Genomic DNA, 14,760 nt, shown 5'->3' on the forward strand with positions numbered 1-14,760 from the left:
CCCGTTGAAGTTGCTAAGATTACAGGGATGTGCCAACATGCCCAGCTTCCCAGCCCAATTTATAGTCTATTTGTCTAAAGAGCCTTTCTCCAAATTTACTGACTTTTACTACTTAAATATATATCTCAGTACAAGTGAACATTTCCAGGACACTTGAAAGGATGCTTAAAATATTTGGGAGTGACTGAGAGAAACTGAGCTTGATAGCTTGTTTTTTTTTTTTTTGTTTTGTTTTTTTTTCTTTAGCTTGTTAGTTTTTGAGCCAGACGCTGTGCTAAGCACTTTGTATTCATTATGTTTTCTAACTCTTAGGAGTATACTGTGAAACTAGTCAACTTATTCCCATTTTCCAGATAAGGAAACTGAGGCTCAGGGTGGTCAATCAACTTCTTCAGGAAGGCTAAATAAGTGTCCAAGCTGTGAGTGAAATGCAAACTTCACAAAGCTGCTTGCAGTGCTTTCTGTATAGTAATGGGTATAAATATGTCCCTGTAGGCATGAGCTCCAAGTTCCATGGATCAGGATCCTCAGCACCAAAGGTAGCTGAGGCTGCTCTCAGAAGCAAGAGCGGACCATCCCAGATGGCACAGCCCTAGACTGTAAGGTTCTAACTATGAGGATGGGTGTGGATCCATGAGATCAATTCTGCCAACTGGCTGACAGAGAAGTGTCTGAATGAAAACCATCCCCACTACATGCTTATATCCAACATCCATATCTTGACCTCCACCCAGAGAAGCAACACCAGAGCACTGTCTGAATTGGGGGAAGGGGCGGAACCCCGTGTCTTTATTAGAGCCTTTTCTTCATGGTGGTATCCTTGTTGGCTGAAGATGGAGATCTGTGCGATGAATCCAGAATATTACATTGGCTTCCAGGGTGACATTGCTCACGACCAGGAGTCCCACCCCCAATGAAGTATTTAAAGTTGTGAAACAGGAGCTTTGAGGCATGCTCTAGAGGGGAAAATGGGGGAGGGCATGAGAGGCCAAGGGCAGCACCAAAAACAACTGGGCTTATCCTCTGGGTCTCAAACTGTGGGGAAGAACTCTCTGGAAGCCAGAGCTTTTGACTCTTTAGACCCAAAGCTTATTATGTCTTACCATCTCTTCATCCTTCACCCATCCACCCAGCTTGCACACTACTCACCCATTTATTCATGCACCATTCCCTATCCATCTCTCCATCTCCCCCCACACCCACATCCTCCTTCCACCCATCCATCTGCCTATCTATCCATCACACTCCATCCACCTTTCACTCACCATCTGTCTACCCCCATCTATCCAGCCACCCACTCACCTCTCTTCCATCTACTCTCACTCTGCCCCTTTTAAACTTCTTGCCAATAGGGAATCTGTTTTGTCCACTGCTATACTCTACCCACTAGAGTAGAACTAGCACACAGTAGGTGCTTAATATATGTTCAATTAATATGTCCATTTACCCATTCACCATTTACCTACCACCCCATCTACTCACCCGTTCCCTCTCCTAACATTTTCAATTAGCCACAATGCCAACAATTCAAAGGGCAGTTCAAAGATCTGTAGGCTTCCAGGTTCTTCCTTGAAGGTGAGCAAGAAAAAGTCTCCTGGGACCACGGGGGGGCTGGCAGGTGGATGAGGGAAAGATGTTTGCTCAGGATGAAATCCTCAATCAAGTGTCATTTGGGAAGGAGGGGAAATCACTGTATGGACAGACAGGTCCTCACAGAGCATCTTAGGGTTGGGGGAGAAGGAAAGCAATTTACATAAGTTAGCAGATAAATTATTAAGGCCCAGGGCTTTTCCGTTTATTCAAACTATTTCTAATACCAGCCCAGTTAGGAGAGATCCAATGTCCCAAAGGCACTACAAAGTCAGCTCCTTGAGGACAAGAATAGTGGCTTATTCTTAGCTGTATTTTGCCTCAGGTTTGGTGATTAATACTTGAAGTAGTAGCCCAAGTCAGAAAAATGAGTGTCCCCATGATTTGATGAGCCTACCACATCATAAGACACTCAATAAGTATCTGTTGACTTCAGTTCCTTCTCTGCCTTCTTCCTGAATCCTTCTTTCCTCTTGTGCCAATCCATTACAGGGAGTTCTCCAGGGCTCCATCCTTAGCACCTTTTCTTTCTTACTCTGTCCAAAGCTTCACAGGGTCACCACATACCCTCCCTTTAACTGCCAGCTCCCTTCTCATGACCTCAGGATCAACTCTCAATCACTATCTTAGACCTCTCCATTGAGTGCAGAATCCATATTTCCAACTGTCCATGAAATATTTCCACCTGGAGTCCCCATGTTCATAATAAACACGCTTGAATCAAATGACAAAAACATTTCCTGTCGAAAGTCAGAAACATGCTGGCCGTGTTTCAGACAGAATGAGGCACATATGCAGAGAAAGCAAAGTAAGTGGAGCAGTTACAGACAATGAAATCAGAGACAACAGGAGTGGAGTGATCAAGCAGGAGGGCCACTAAGCATTGAAGGATACTGGCTTTTGCTCAAAAATTGGAAGCTACTGTAGAGTTTCAAGAGGAAACAGCTTGATCAGACTTCAGTTGCCCACATCAGAAACTTGGCAGTTGTCTGATTCCCTTTTTCCCTTTACCACTTCCAGTCGGAACTACTCCTTCCATCTCTACCTGTACTGTCCAGGTTAGGACCATCAGTCTCTAGTTTGGTTTCTTTGGAATAATTCCTAACTGGCCTCCCTGCCTTCAGTCTTTTCCCCTTTCCAGTGACTATCAAAGTGACTGATATCAAATTTCCCACTTCTTACTCAAATTCTTCAATAGCTTCTCACCTACAGAAAAATGTCCATGATCTTAAGAAGGCACACATAGGTCTCTTGGTTGGTCCCTGTCTACCTTACCTGCATATTCCAGTGGTTAAGCTACTTCAGGCCCTACCGTCTGCCCTCGGCTTACACTCACCCTTCTAAGACATCTCTGTGCATTTACTCATGGAATCTCTACTACTTGGAATACTCCTACCAGCCCTTATTTTTCTGGAAAAAAATTTTTTAACCAGGTATTGAACCCAGGGGCACTAAACCACTGAGCACATCTCCAGCCCTTTTTATTTTTTATTTTGAGACAGGGTCTGGCTAAGTTGCTTAGGGCCTTGCTAAGTTGCTGAGGCTGGCTCTGAACTTGGGATCCTCCCACCTCAGTCTCCTGAGCTGCTAGGATTACAGGTTGATGCACCACAACACCCAGTATTCTCCTGGAAAATTCTTTAGGTGTCACCTCTCCAGGAGGCTCCATGATTCCTTTCCTTCCTGTCCCAATTGAGGTTGAGATATATGTATTCTTTTCATTTTTCCCATTTCTCTTAAATGCACGTGGGCATTTATTTGTCTGTCCTCACATTAAACTGTGAATGATTCAAGGGCTACCACTCTATTATTTATTTCTGTGTCCCAAGTTCCTAAAACAAGAATTGGCATATAGTGCAAACTCTAAATGTTTTGTTAATATTGAACAGTCTCATAGATACCTTTCCATGAAGGGATGGCAGGTGGTACGTCTTAGTGTGGGTATGGTTTCTGTTGGAGCTGGAGATGGCAGAAGAGAAGGAAGAAGACTGAGTGAGAACTCTGAATTTGAGGATCAGAGCAGAATAAAATAGAACTGCATGGTTCAAACCCCCGCCCTCTTGCTGGAATGTTGTCAAACCCTTGCTCTCTCTCCCCTACAGTATCCTTATCTTTCTCCCAAAACAAAGGACATCTTCTTGAAGCCTCACTCACCAGGTGTCTGTGCCTCCGGTCTTGGTGAAGAGCACTGGAAGCAGAGGCCCTAGTTAGAGAAATGACTAGTCCCATGGGCAGAAGGAGATGTGGCTAGGGCAGAAGGGGCCAAGGGAATTTCTGGCCAGCAGTAAGGAGCGGGTACTGGGTTAGGGTTTATGGGGCACTGTGCCTAGGGCCAGCTCTGAGATGAGCCACAGGGGCACAGACTCCTGGAGAGGTCAGCAGTGGTTGGGAGAGGGTCAGGGACTGGAACCAGGCATGTGGGAGGGTCTCTAGACACAGCAGTCCTGAGGTGGAGGTCACCGTGATTGGATATCTGAGTCCCTTGGTCTTTTGTCTGCTTTTCCTTGGTGGGCACAAGGTTCATGTGGCAGCCAGCTATAAACAAGGCCTCCTCTGTAAGTTCGTTGCTGATCCGGGTCAGGAATTCCTCAGAATGAGATACCGAAACCTTCTGGGAAAGGAAGTTAGAAGATCTGAGTCTGGAAACTTCTGTACAGTCTCAGAGTGCTGGGTCTGGGGGCTTCCAAGCTGGAGGCTCTGGGGCTGAGAAGTTTATTATTGGAGACTTGAGATTTGACTGGAAGGCCCTAGACCTGTGAGGAGCAGTCTGTGGGAGCCCCAGGACTCAGCATCAAGGCTAGTGTCCCAGGGCTTGCAGCTCAGACCAGGGGCCTCTGCCTGGGAGCTCCTGACTTCATTACACCCCCACCTCCAGAGCTCCCCTCCAGTGCTCACCTGCCCTCCACTCAAGCAGGATGCAGTTTGAGACAGCCAGCTGCTCTTTTTTTCCTCATTCCTGGTAGGAGTGGATGCCATCCCCTGAGAACAGTCAAAGCCTGTGTTAGGCTGAGAAGCTGGCTTGCTTTCCCAAGAATCCATCCCACCTCCATTCCCAGAGCCAAGGTTTAATCAAGGCCCTTAGAAGAAACATCCCACTGTCTCAGTTCTCTCCTCTCTCTGGGTGGGAGAGGGCATATATATATAATTTCTGCCCTATACTTTTTTGGGGGGGAGACAACTCACAAAACCCACTCGCCCAGAGAGCCTCTTCTTCCATCTTCCCTCCCAAGGCCCTTCCCAAGCCAAGGCAGCCTACTCGCCGCCCCAGACCTGGCAGATAGGTTGAAATCTTGGGGTACTCAGCAGGAGGGGGAGACGGAGAGGTCTAAGGGGCCCCTATTATTGATCTAGGGGGAAGGGGAGGAGTTGGGGAGGAAGGGTGGAAAGAGGGGGAGCCAGGGAGGCGCCGCTACCCGTTGCTATAAAAACCTTAATGTTTGTGGAGGTTCTACAGCCCCGTTGCTAGGAGATTAGGGATTCTAGAACCAAAGATGAGGGCATTTTCTTAGCATGCAAAGTTCGCTCCTCGACCTCCCCTCCAGGGTCCTCCAGGGTCCTCACTGGAGGCGGTGACCCCAGTGCTAGAGGCTTAAATTCTGGAGGATAACGTAGGGTGGAGCCTGGGACCGATCCTCCCACCACTAGGGTGCCCCAGAAGCTAGAAGCAAGCCCGTCCCAGGCCGCTCCAAAGCCTCTCTAGCTCTCTCAGCCTAGAGCCGGCGAGAGCAAATGAGGCCAGCGACTTAGGGGGCGGGGAAGGAAAATGTGGACTGTACTAAGTAGCCTTGTTTCTCCGGGAGGCGAAGACTCAGGAGGGCGGAATCTTACCCCTTTATCTTTGTCTTCAGGAAGTCATGCCCTCCGTAAAAAGGAAAGCAGAGATATTCATTTAGGCCTCCTCTCTTTTGCCCTTTCCTCTTTTGTTCCTTCCTTTGCTCGGCGTCGATGGTTCTTTGCCCCCCTCTTCTCCTACTGTGCTTTGGTACGATCCGTTGCAAAGGGGCGGAGGGAGGAAAAGGAAGAGGAAACGGACAGGTTTTTTAAAGGGGCCGCAGCCATTTTTTTTCAAAGCTTCTTCCTCTTTTTTTCTGATCTCCAATTTTGCAAGGACGATCCCTGAAGAGTAGGTTTCCGGCAGCCGAGTACAACTGGAGCATCAGGGATCGCTGCTGGGTCGGCTGCGCCTACGGGGTGGGCGGAGGCGAGGCGCTGCCCATCGGAAGGGCGGGTTGCGCGCGCCCCCTGCGCCCTGAGCACATCTGGTTGGCCCATGCTCCCGCCGGTTGCGAGCTTTAACATCTGGGGCCGGGCGCAGGCAGAGGGGTCCAGGGCGCAGGCGAGGCGGCCGATGTGCGGGGCCGGAGGGTGAGGCCGCGCGGGTGGGGCTGGGACAGCGTTGGCACCTCCGGAGCCGGCCCGGGGCGGCCAGTGGACCGCCGCGATGCCAAGCGAAAACATCTTCCTTTTCGTGCCTAACCTTATTGGTGAGTGCTGCTTGCGAACCCGGGAAGAACGGGAGGGCGAGGGACCTCGGACAGGCTTCCTGATCCCTCGCTGTATCCGCTTCCCATTCCAAGGTTATGCCCGGATTGTCTTCGCCATCATTGCTTTCTACTTCATGCCCTGCTGCCCCTTCACGGCCTCCTCCTTCTACCTGCTCAGCGGACTTCTGGACGCTTTTGATGGACATGCTGCTCGAGCTCTAAATCAAGGTGAGAGGCACCCCCTACCTGCCAGCCTTGCCCCCTTTCCCTCCCTCTTAGGATCTCACAGAGGGCTCTGTCATTCCCTTCTCTGTAGAAAGCAGAACAGAACAGCCTGGTTTTGTAGCAGAAGAGAATTAAGCTAGTTCTTGAGAATTCCCTGCTGTGAGGGTTGTATAAAGGACTTGACCCTGGTATTGCTGGAGGTCTCCCTGAATAAATTTCCATTCAACAGATGTTTACAGGGGGCCTACTGTGTGCTGGGCACAAGCAAAAGGGATCTCAAGTTGAGTGGGGGGGGGATGGGGAGTGAAGGGTGTGGCTTCTGGAGGGTTCACTTGATCTGCTCTCCAGACCCACCCTAAGACTTCTCCCAAGACTTTAAGTCTGCTCCTTTTGCCCTGCAGCTTGGGTTCTAGGGTTGATGTGTTAAAGATACAGCTACCACATCAGCACAGTTTCCTTCCAGCTCATTTTGCAGACTTGGCTCACTCCACTGATAGCAGCAGTTTTTCTCCTCAGAAAGTAGACATTATCAACCCTTTAAGACTCTGTATCAGAGTAATATACCAGATATGGGCACCTATCATGGGTCCACTGCCCCCTAACAGCCCCTTCCCACCTAACAGTCCCCATTTTTCAGGAACCCGGTTTGGGGCCATGTTGGACATGCTGACGGACCGCTGCTCCACCATGTGTCTGTTGGTCAACCTGGCCCTGCTGTACCCTCGAGCTACCCTTCTCTTCCAGCTCAGCATGAGCTTGGATGTGGCCAGTCACTGGCTGCACCTCCACAGGTCTGCTTCAGTTCTGGGGTGTCGACCAGCTGAAAACACTGCAGTGGGGAGGGTGTCCCTGGATGGCCTCAGGCTTCTCAGGAGGTCTCCATGTAAACTGCTTTATTGAAGGACCCTGGGCAAACGGTGTGTGTGTCTGTCTGTCTGTCTCTGTCTGTCTCTGTCTCTGTCTCTGTCTCTGTCTCTGTCTCTCTCTCTCTCTCTCTCTTTCTCTCTCTGCATCAGCTTCACTCTTATTTACAGTTGGAATTAAGCAATTCCTAAGACACTTCTGGGGGGCTAGTCTCAGATTCCAAATGGGGGACAGCAGCTGGGCATGGTGGTATATACCTGTAATCCTACCCACTGGGGAGGCTGAGGCCCGAGGATCACAAATTCAAGGCCAACCTTAGCAACTAGGAAGGGGCATGGAGGCATTTGAATAAGGCATTTGAATCTTGACTGCCAACCCCCCCCCCCCCCACAACTTGTAATTGGGAAAGACACTAGTTTTCAGTCCCTCAGCTATACACAACACCTTCCACCTAGGGTTGATGTGAGGGTTAAGATGGACATTAGAGGTAATGAATGTCCACAGATTCCTCTATTTTCTCTCCAAGTTCTGTGGTCCGGGGGAGTGAGAGTCACAAGATGATTGACCTGTCTGGGAATCCAGTGCTTCGGATCTACTACACCTCCAGGGTAAGCATTGCTTGCCCCTCCGCTATTCCCTCAGCTTCTGGGTGAAGGAACCTTGGTGCTGGCTCAGGAAGAGGGCACAGTGGCAGGGAGGGACAGCTCAGACCCTCTGAGAAGGAGGGACCTGTAGGCTGAGGCATGAAGGGGCAGGATTGGTGGGGAAGGCCTGTGTGAATCCTCCTGGCTACACTGGCAATGAGGCCCCTAACACCCAGTGGGAGGAACCATGGCTGGAGGGAGAAGAGGGAGGTTGGTGTGGGGGGGCTGGGGCCGGAGTGTGGACTTCAATCTATGAACCAGAAGTTTTGTCAAGAGAAGTGATGTGCTGAGATGCGCTGCCCCCTCAGTGGTAGAGGCTTTGTGGGGTGTGGGATGCATGAGGCCCTGCTGGGTGCTTCAGCAGTCTTTGTGTGTGCAGCCTGCTCTGTTCACCCTGTGTGCTGGAAACGAGCTCTTCTACTGCCTCCTCTACCTGTTCAATTTCTCCGAGGGACCATTAGGTAGGAGAGGATGGGCTGGGCAGGAGGGTGGGAGGGGGGTCCTGCCCTGCCTTCCCCTGCCCTCGCAGTGGGAGATAAAGGCTCAGACATCTGGGTGTTTCAATCTCCTGTTCCCATTTTCTCTCTCTCTCCCTCCCGCTCTCCTCCCTTCTCCCTTTCCCGGGCTGCCTCCCCTCAGTCGGCTCTGTGGGGCTTTTCCGAATGGGCCTCTGGGTCACCGCCCCCATCGCCTTGCTCAAGTCTCTCATCAGTGTCATCCACCTGATCACGGCTGCCCGCAACATGGCTGCCCTGGATGCAGCAGACCGTGCCAAGAAGAAGTGACCTGGGCACCTCCTGGAACCTCCCACCTGATTGGTCATCTTAGTGTGCCAGACGGCTCCCCTCCCCCTCCTAGGAGGTCCATTCTCATGTCTTCCTAATGTGTTCTCCAAACTGCTGGGATGGGGTTCGCCTCTCTTTGGTATTGTCACAATCTCTGTAATCCTGAGGACCAGGCCCACCTTTGTGATCCCCAAAGACCTGGCCTACAAATCAAAAAGGATGCTCAGGAGGCCCCACCCTTAAGCTGGTGCTCCTGGGGTTCCAGACAGCCTATTTGAGGATTAGGCATTGCCACACACATGGTTGGCTCAGCCCTGGCTTCTGGCCTGGCCTGAGGTTTTTGGGACACTTGAATGAGGGAGATGGTGCAGGGTCCACATTTCCCAAAAAGTAGGTGAGTCAGATCTCTGCACCTGGCCAGAGGAAGCATGGGGCACCATGCCCAGGAAGAAAGGGACTGTCTAGATCCTTCCTATGGCAGTCTCCTCCATCCGGTCTACCCCGGCCCCCTAAGCCTTGATAATAAAGGCAAGAGCTTCACTCTTCTGGACTTGGTTTCCTTTTAGACATTTTTTTGGATCAGGCCTTGGATTAAGGGGAGATTGGGGAAAAGGAAGATCTACCTGGATGCTTTTCCCCCAGTTTGCTGCTGGCTTCTTCCTGTCATTTCATACCGACAGAGAAGCCCTTCTTGCCACCCAAGCTCGTGCCACATCTCAGCCCACCTTCTTTATGTCCCTGATGGTCAGCTTTGACTCATATTCTTGATATTTCCACCCCCACTAGAGTGTAAACTCCATGAGCGCACAGACTTCTTGTTCCTTTCTCTGTGGTTAGAATGGATATTTACCTTAACCTGACATGCAGTAGTTGCTTAATAAAATATTCAAGATTAGTTGGTTTCTCAGAATGTGGTCCGTAGACCACCTACAGGCTATTTCTCCCTCTTGGGCCTTCAGAGTCAATCTCCAGGGATGGACCCAGAAGTCTGCAATTTTAATAAACTCCACTTGATTCTTCCTCCCAATGTTGAGAATCACTGTTCGTTCTTAAACATTTTTGGGACACCTGTTATATAGCATATGCTGGGCATTGTTCTGGGCTTCTGTCCCTAACAGCTGCTCCTATCATTAGCTCTCCTGCTCTCTGGTGCCAGCTTTCTTTTTTAAACTATATTGGGGCTACCATATGCCAGACCCTGTGCTGAGGTTCTTGGCAGATCTTACTCATTTCATCTTCATAATAGCTTAGCCGGTGACCCAAAAGGCCCTCATGTCCAGGGGAACTAAAATTCTTCAGAGCTGGGAGTGGTGGTGCATATCTAATCCCAGAGGTTTGGGAGGCTGAGGCAGGAGGATCAGGAGTTGAAAGCCAGCCTCAGCAAAAGTGAGGTGCTAAGCATCTCAGGGAGACCCTGTCTCTAAATAATATACAAAATCTGGCTGGGAATGTGGCTCAGTGGTCAAGCATCCCTGGGTTCAGTTCCCAGTAACAATAATAACAACAAATTTAGAAGAGTGAAATTCATCAGTTGTGTATTGGGCTTTAACTCCCATCCCCAGGAGATTCCATGGGAACTGGGCAACTGGTTTCCCAGTCCTCTTGAAGGTCATTGGTGGGCAGGGCTGGAAGTGGGTAACAATAATCAGGGGGATAGAGGTAGAAGACCCTGCAGCACCTCCCTTAGGTTTTTGGTAAAGAGGTGGGTATCTGGGCTGGGGTTGTGATCCAGTGGCGAGCACTTGCCTAGCATGTGTGAGGCCCTGGGTTTGATTCCCAGCACCACTTATAAATAAATAAATAAAAATAAAGTTCCATCAATAACTAAAAAAAAAAAAAAAAAGAGGTGGGTATCTTAAGTAGCTGGTAAGGACTGGCAGGGGAGGGAACAACCTGCAAAGGCAGGGGGACCAGAGAGCACCCAGGTAATTATAGACGTTGATAGACCTAGACGATGTGGCTGGAACACCAAGTGCTGGGTGTGTTGGGGGAGCTGGAGAGAGATGAGGCAGAAGAAGCCAGCTGGGGTGGCTGAATGAAGTCAGTTGGACATTAGGACTTTATTTTCTATATTTTAAATTTCATTATGTGAACTGTTTCACTGCTAACTGTGCTTTTTATATGATTATCTTAATCGTCTTAACTGAATTCCACTGTGTTTTTTGCAATAGGACAATCCTGTTAATGTGCTTATTTTCCAGAGGGGAAATAGAGGCCCTGAGAGGAGGTCAGTTTGGCCCTGGATCCCGTTCTTTTGGCATCGATCACCTGCATCAGCAGACTTCCTAATGGTTGCATAGAATGCTGGCAGTTATTGATTTAACCAGGTCCAGCCACCGTGAATGACGCTGTGGCAAATCCTCTTGCGCTTCTTCCTGGAAACACCTGTGGCATGAGCATGGCAGGGCTTTACTCAGGGCAGTGGCAGGGGCTGTGCTTAAGGAAGCTATAGGTACAGCACAAAACTGAGTTGTGATTCGGATGCTCTGGCCTCGCCCTGCCTGGCCTGCTTCCAGTGGAAGAGGAGACCAGATAGATGTCTTCCCACTCCTGCTGCAGAACCCTTTCCTTCCTCTCATCCTTCCAGAATTAGCTGTCCCTCCAGCTAGATGGGAACTCTGAGCACTGGACCAACCCCAGAGCAAGGAGTCCTCTGCCCTACTGGCTCCCACAGCCCTGGCTGGCTCCTGGGTTCTTTGATGCCAGCCATTTACAGTGCCACCAGAAGTCTCTATACAAACCCAGCTATTATGTGATCTTAAAAGAGGGAGAACTCGGGATTGGGTTCAATCCCCAGCACTGCAAAAAAAAAAAAAAAAAGGGAGAGCCAGGGAGGAGAGTGTGTGTACTCCCACTTAAGGAGACTCTGAGACCTGAAGGGCCAGTGCTAAAGACACATGCCCGGGAAAGTGTCTGCACTCCATTTGGGTTGAGACCCAAGTTAGCACGGTGCCTGTCATTCCATGTTTGGTGGCTGGACTAAGTTCAAGCTGAATGTAGAGTGCAGAGATTGTGCTTATAGCCTAGGACCAAGTGGGCCTTGACCCAAGGCAGAGAATAGGGAAAGTCTGGGTTTAAAGTATATGGGAGGAGGCTGGGGATGTGGCTTAGTGATAGAGCACTTGCCTAAAATGCTTGAGTTCCTGGACTCAATGTTCAGTCTCACAAAAATTGAATAAATAAATAATAAAGTACATGGGAGCATGTGCATAGGTTATATGCAAATATTGTGCCACTTTATATAATGGATCAGGGCATCCCTGTTATTTTATTTTATGGGAAGGGGTGTCCTGGGACCAGTCCTCCACAAATACCAAGAGAAGACTGTAATAACACCATGGAACTATGTGCTTTCAGACTGACTAACTCCCATGTACACAATTTCATTGGTTCATTCCACTCCATGGTTGTGCCTCGGAGGGGGCAGAAGATGGGCATCATGGGTCTGCTGTTCCCTCAGGAGCTCTCAAGTGTCCCTGGCTCTCATACTGCAATTTAAGGCAGCCCTAAGTGGCGGTGACAAACTCCAAGATGCATCATGACTCAAACATGATACAAGTTTCTTTCTAACTCATCTTAAGTCCCAGTTCAGTGCTATTTGCCTCCAAGTGGTGGTGCAAGGACTCAGGCAACTCCCGTTTCATGGTTCTGCCATTTCCCACACATGGTTTCTAGGACTCCCTTGTTTGCATCAGTCAGGCAGAAGATGTGTATGGAAGATAGTATGGGGCAGGCTTTCTGGGGAAGACAAGGGCAGATTAGCACATCCTGTCTCCACTTGCATCCCACTGGTTCTATCTCGGTCACAAGGTTACATCTACATGCAAGGGAGGCTGGGAAAATATAGGTTAGTTGTGACCTTAAGAGGAAGAGGAAAGTTGATATGGTAGAACACATTTTGCTATGCTGGATGCGATTGCTGTTGAAAGACAGATTTTTCTTACAAACGGGTCTCTTAACAAATCAATTACTTTACCTGATGTTCAACCAAAGAAAAACCATTTGTTCCAGTGCTGGAGAAAAACATGCTGTGTTGAACTTCATCAACGATCACACTGTTCTATATATTATGGGCAATTTAAGGGCAAATTTGGAACTGTCTTGGAATTGGCCTCTGATGTGGCGCTCTGCTCTATTTCCAGCAAGGTTTATTTTCCTTGCTGAGGTTTACCTGTCTCCCCTACCATACGATTCCTGCTGGGCTCATCTTCATGAATATGATTTGGAGCATTCTCCCCTGTTGCTTATTGGATCACAACCTCATGAAGTACATGTCTAGTCAGGACGGGCCAGGTTGTGCTCTGGTTAACAAAACCCCAAGTCTCTTGCTTCACGTGGCAAACATTTCTTGCTCCTGCTACATGCCTATTGTGGGTCACCTGTGGCTCTATTTCTTTGCTATTTTGTCGCAGGGATCTAGGCTGTTGGAGTCATTTTTATGTAGGACATTACTGATCACCCTCTTATATGGAAAAGGGAAAAGAGGACAGTGGTTATATCATTCTTATATTTCATTGGCTACAGCGAGTCATATGAGCCAGCCTGATGGCCACTGAACATTCATGTGGAGAGATCGAATCAACTGGAAATGAGTTTGGAGCTCAGGAGCGAGGTTAAGGCTGGAGAAAATGCACTTTGAAGTCAGTGGTGTAGACATGATTTTATATCATGAGACTGAAAATGTAGGTAGGAGGAAAGGCCTGGGGGACCATTCAGAGACTGAGCAGAGAAGGTGGGGTCAGCCAAGGAAACAGGAGCAGCAGCCAGAAAGGCAGAAAGGAAAGGAGAGGTGATGCCTTGGGAGCCCGTGTGGAAGGAGGGGTGGCCACCTGTGCCCAATGACAGCGGAGGCTGAACAAAAAGACCTACCTCCTGGATTTAGTAACAGAATGTCACTGTGGAGGCCCATTAGAGCAGTTTCAAAAAAGCAACGGGTAGAGACAAGCTAATTGGAGTGGTTTGAAGAGGTGCCGTTAGTCAGCTTTTTGTCACTGTAACCAAAATACCCAACAGAAACAACTTAAAAGAGGAAAAGTTTATTTTTCATCCTGAAATCCTCACAGTTTCAGAGGAGTCGGTCCATGGCTGACTAGCTCCATTGCCCTGGACCTGAGGTGAGGCAGAACATCATGACTGAGCAAAGCTGTAGGCTCATGGCAGCCAGGAAGAAGAGAGAAAGAGAGACAGACAGAGGAAGGGATTGGGAGAAAATAAACCCAGGGCACACTCCAGTGACCTATGTCTTCCAGCGAGGTCCTGTCTCGCAGTGGTCCATGTTAATGGATTGTTAATGGATTAATCCACTGGATGGGGTCAGAGCCCTTTTGCTCCAAAGCCCCACCTCTGTACAAATGAGGCTTTGGGGGACATTCCAGATCAACACCATAACAAGTGTTGAGGAATGGAAACAGAGACCATAGAGAACTCTGGAGAAATTTGGCTATGAAGGAAAAAGAAAGGAGAGGTGAGAGTTGGAGGGGAGGTAGGGCTAAGGGATCACTTACCTGTTTTATGTGGCAGAGAGAGTAGGGCGCGTTTCTATACTGATGACAGTGGCCCAGGGGAGAAGCAGTAGGGGTACAGCTCTGGAAGACATGATAGGTGAGATCTAGGGCCCAAGGGGAGGAGTTCTTGCTGGGAACAGGAGGGAGGACAAAGAGTCCAGATGCCCACACTTTGTTGATTTGCTACTGGGAGGGGAGAGGCTTCCTGCCCAATTGGCTTCTATTTTCTCCAAGAGGTGAGAAAAAGTGGGCAGGAGTGTGGGAGTTGAGAACAGAGGAGGTGTGAATGGTTGTTTTGAAGGGCACCTCACTCTAGATGGAGAAGCAGAATCAGAGGAGGCAGGCCTCTCCTGAAGTTTGGGCCATGAGTTTAAAATGAGACCAGTGGGCTCTGTGGGGTGTCCCTCCTCCAGCAATAAGCAGCTGGTTTGGGGCTGGCAGAGCAGGCAGGGCTGTTAAGAAGGATGGGACTTTTTCCACTGATCATCACAGGAGATGGGGAGACAAGGAGTTAGGGGAGGTTTCATGTGAATGAATAACTGGGACAGATCATAGACTCTAAGCTGGGTAAAACTGAGATGAGAAGAGATGGGGGCTGAAAAGGTGGTTGGGGTCAAGATCACTGAAGCTTTGAGTTGAAGTTCCAGAGGTGGCGCGGTTGTCA

At 49.2% G+C, this 14,760-nt stretch overlaps 2 protein-coding genes across 11 annotated transcripts; one reads left to right on the forward strand and one right to left on the reverse strand.

The window, feature by feature from the left end:
* Positions 1-270: 270 nt before the first annotated feature.
* LOC306649666 (putative protein T-ENOL) lies at positions 271-5,557 on the reverse strand. Of its 10 annotated transcripts, none has more exons than XR_013760680.1 (7): positions 4,774-5,373; positions 4,486-4,569; positions 4,051-4,201; positions 3,745-3,778; positions 3,492-3,549; positions 1,483-1,721; positions 271-956 (listed from the first exon to the last, which is right to left on the reverse strand). XR_013760680.1 is itself a non-coding variant. In XM_079120813.1 (7 exons), exons 2-7 carry the CDS (start codon positions 4,564-4,566, stop codon positions 923-925), a joined length of 483 nt encoding a protein of 160 aa, XP_078976939.1. In that variant the 5' UTR covers positions 4,567-4,569; positions 5,419-5,557; the 3' UTR covers positions 271-922. The 10 variants fall into 10 exon arrangements, 9 of the variants coding, with proteins under 9 accessions (XP_078976939.1, XP_078976934.1, XP_078976938.1 ...); XM_079120813.1 differs by lacking the exon at positions 4,774-5,373 and adding an exon at positions 5,419-5,557 and having other exon boundaries at positions 1,483-1,610; positions 4,051-4,198; XM_079120808.1 differs by lacking the exon at positions 4,774-5,373 and adding an exon at positions 5,419-5,557 and having other exon boundaries at positions 1,483-1,610.
* A 98-nt stretch (positions 5,558-5,655) lies between these two features.
* Positions 5,656-9,619, forward strand: CDIPT (CDP-diacylglycerol--inositol 3-phosphatidyltransferase). The gene is made up of 6 exons (XM_079120804.1): positions 5,656-6,074; positions 6,168-6,302; positions 6,937-7,090; positions 7,690-7,771; positions 8,187-8,268; positions 8,447-9,619. Exons 1-6 carry the CDS (start codon positions 6,032-6,034, stop codon positions 8,590-8,592), a joined length of 642 nt encoding a protein of 213 aa, XP_078976930.1. The 5' UTR covers positions 5,656-6,031; the 3' UTR covers positions 8,593-9,619.
* The last annotated feature ends 5,141 nt before the right edge of the window (positions 9,620-14,760 follow it).

This window comes from Sciurus vulgaris (genome assembly GCF_902686455.1).
Source record: "Sciurus vulgaris genome assembly, chromosome: 18".
Taxonomy (NCBI): domain Eukaryota; kingdom Metazoa; phylum Chordata; class Mammalia; order Rodentia; family Sciuridae; genus Sciurus; species Sciurus vulgaris.

Excerpts from the sequence above, each read along its gene's own strand:
- LOC306649666 (XM_079120808.1), bottom strand. The coding sequence starts at position 4,566 with ATGGCATCCACTCCTACCAGGAATGAGGAAAAAAAGAGCAGCTGGCTG. Across the intron at positions 3,550-3,744 it reads ACCGGAGGCACAGACACCTG|CTCCAACAGAAACCATACCC; the intron begins GTGAGTGAGGCT and ends TGCCATCTCCAG. Across the intron at positions 1,611-3,491 it reads TGCCATCCCTTCATGGAAAG|CCCCCCGTGGTCCCAGGAGA; the intron begins GTATCTATGAGA and ends CCACCTGCCAGC.
- CDIPT (XM_079120804.1), top strand. The coding sequence starts at position 6,032 with ATGCCAAGCGAAAACATCTTCCTTTTCGTGCCTAACCTTATTG. Across the intron at positions 6,075-6,167 it reads TTTCGTGCCTAACCTTATTG|GTTATGCCCGGATTGTCTTC; the intron begins GTGAGTGCTGCT and ends TCCCATTCCAAG. Across the intron at positions 6,303-6,936 it reads TGCTCGAGCTCTAAATCAAG|GAACCCGGTTTGGGGCCATG; the intron begins GTGAGAGGCACC and ends CCCATTTTTCAG.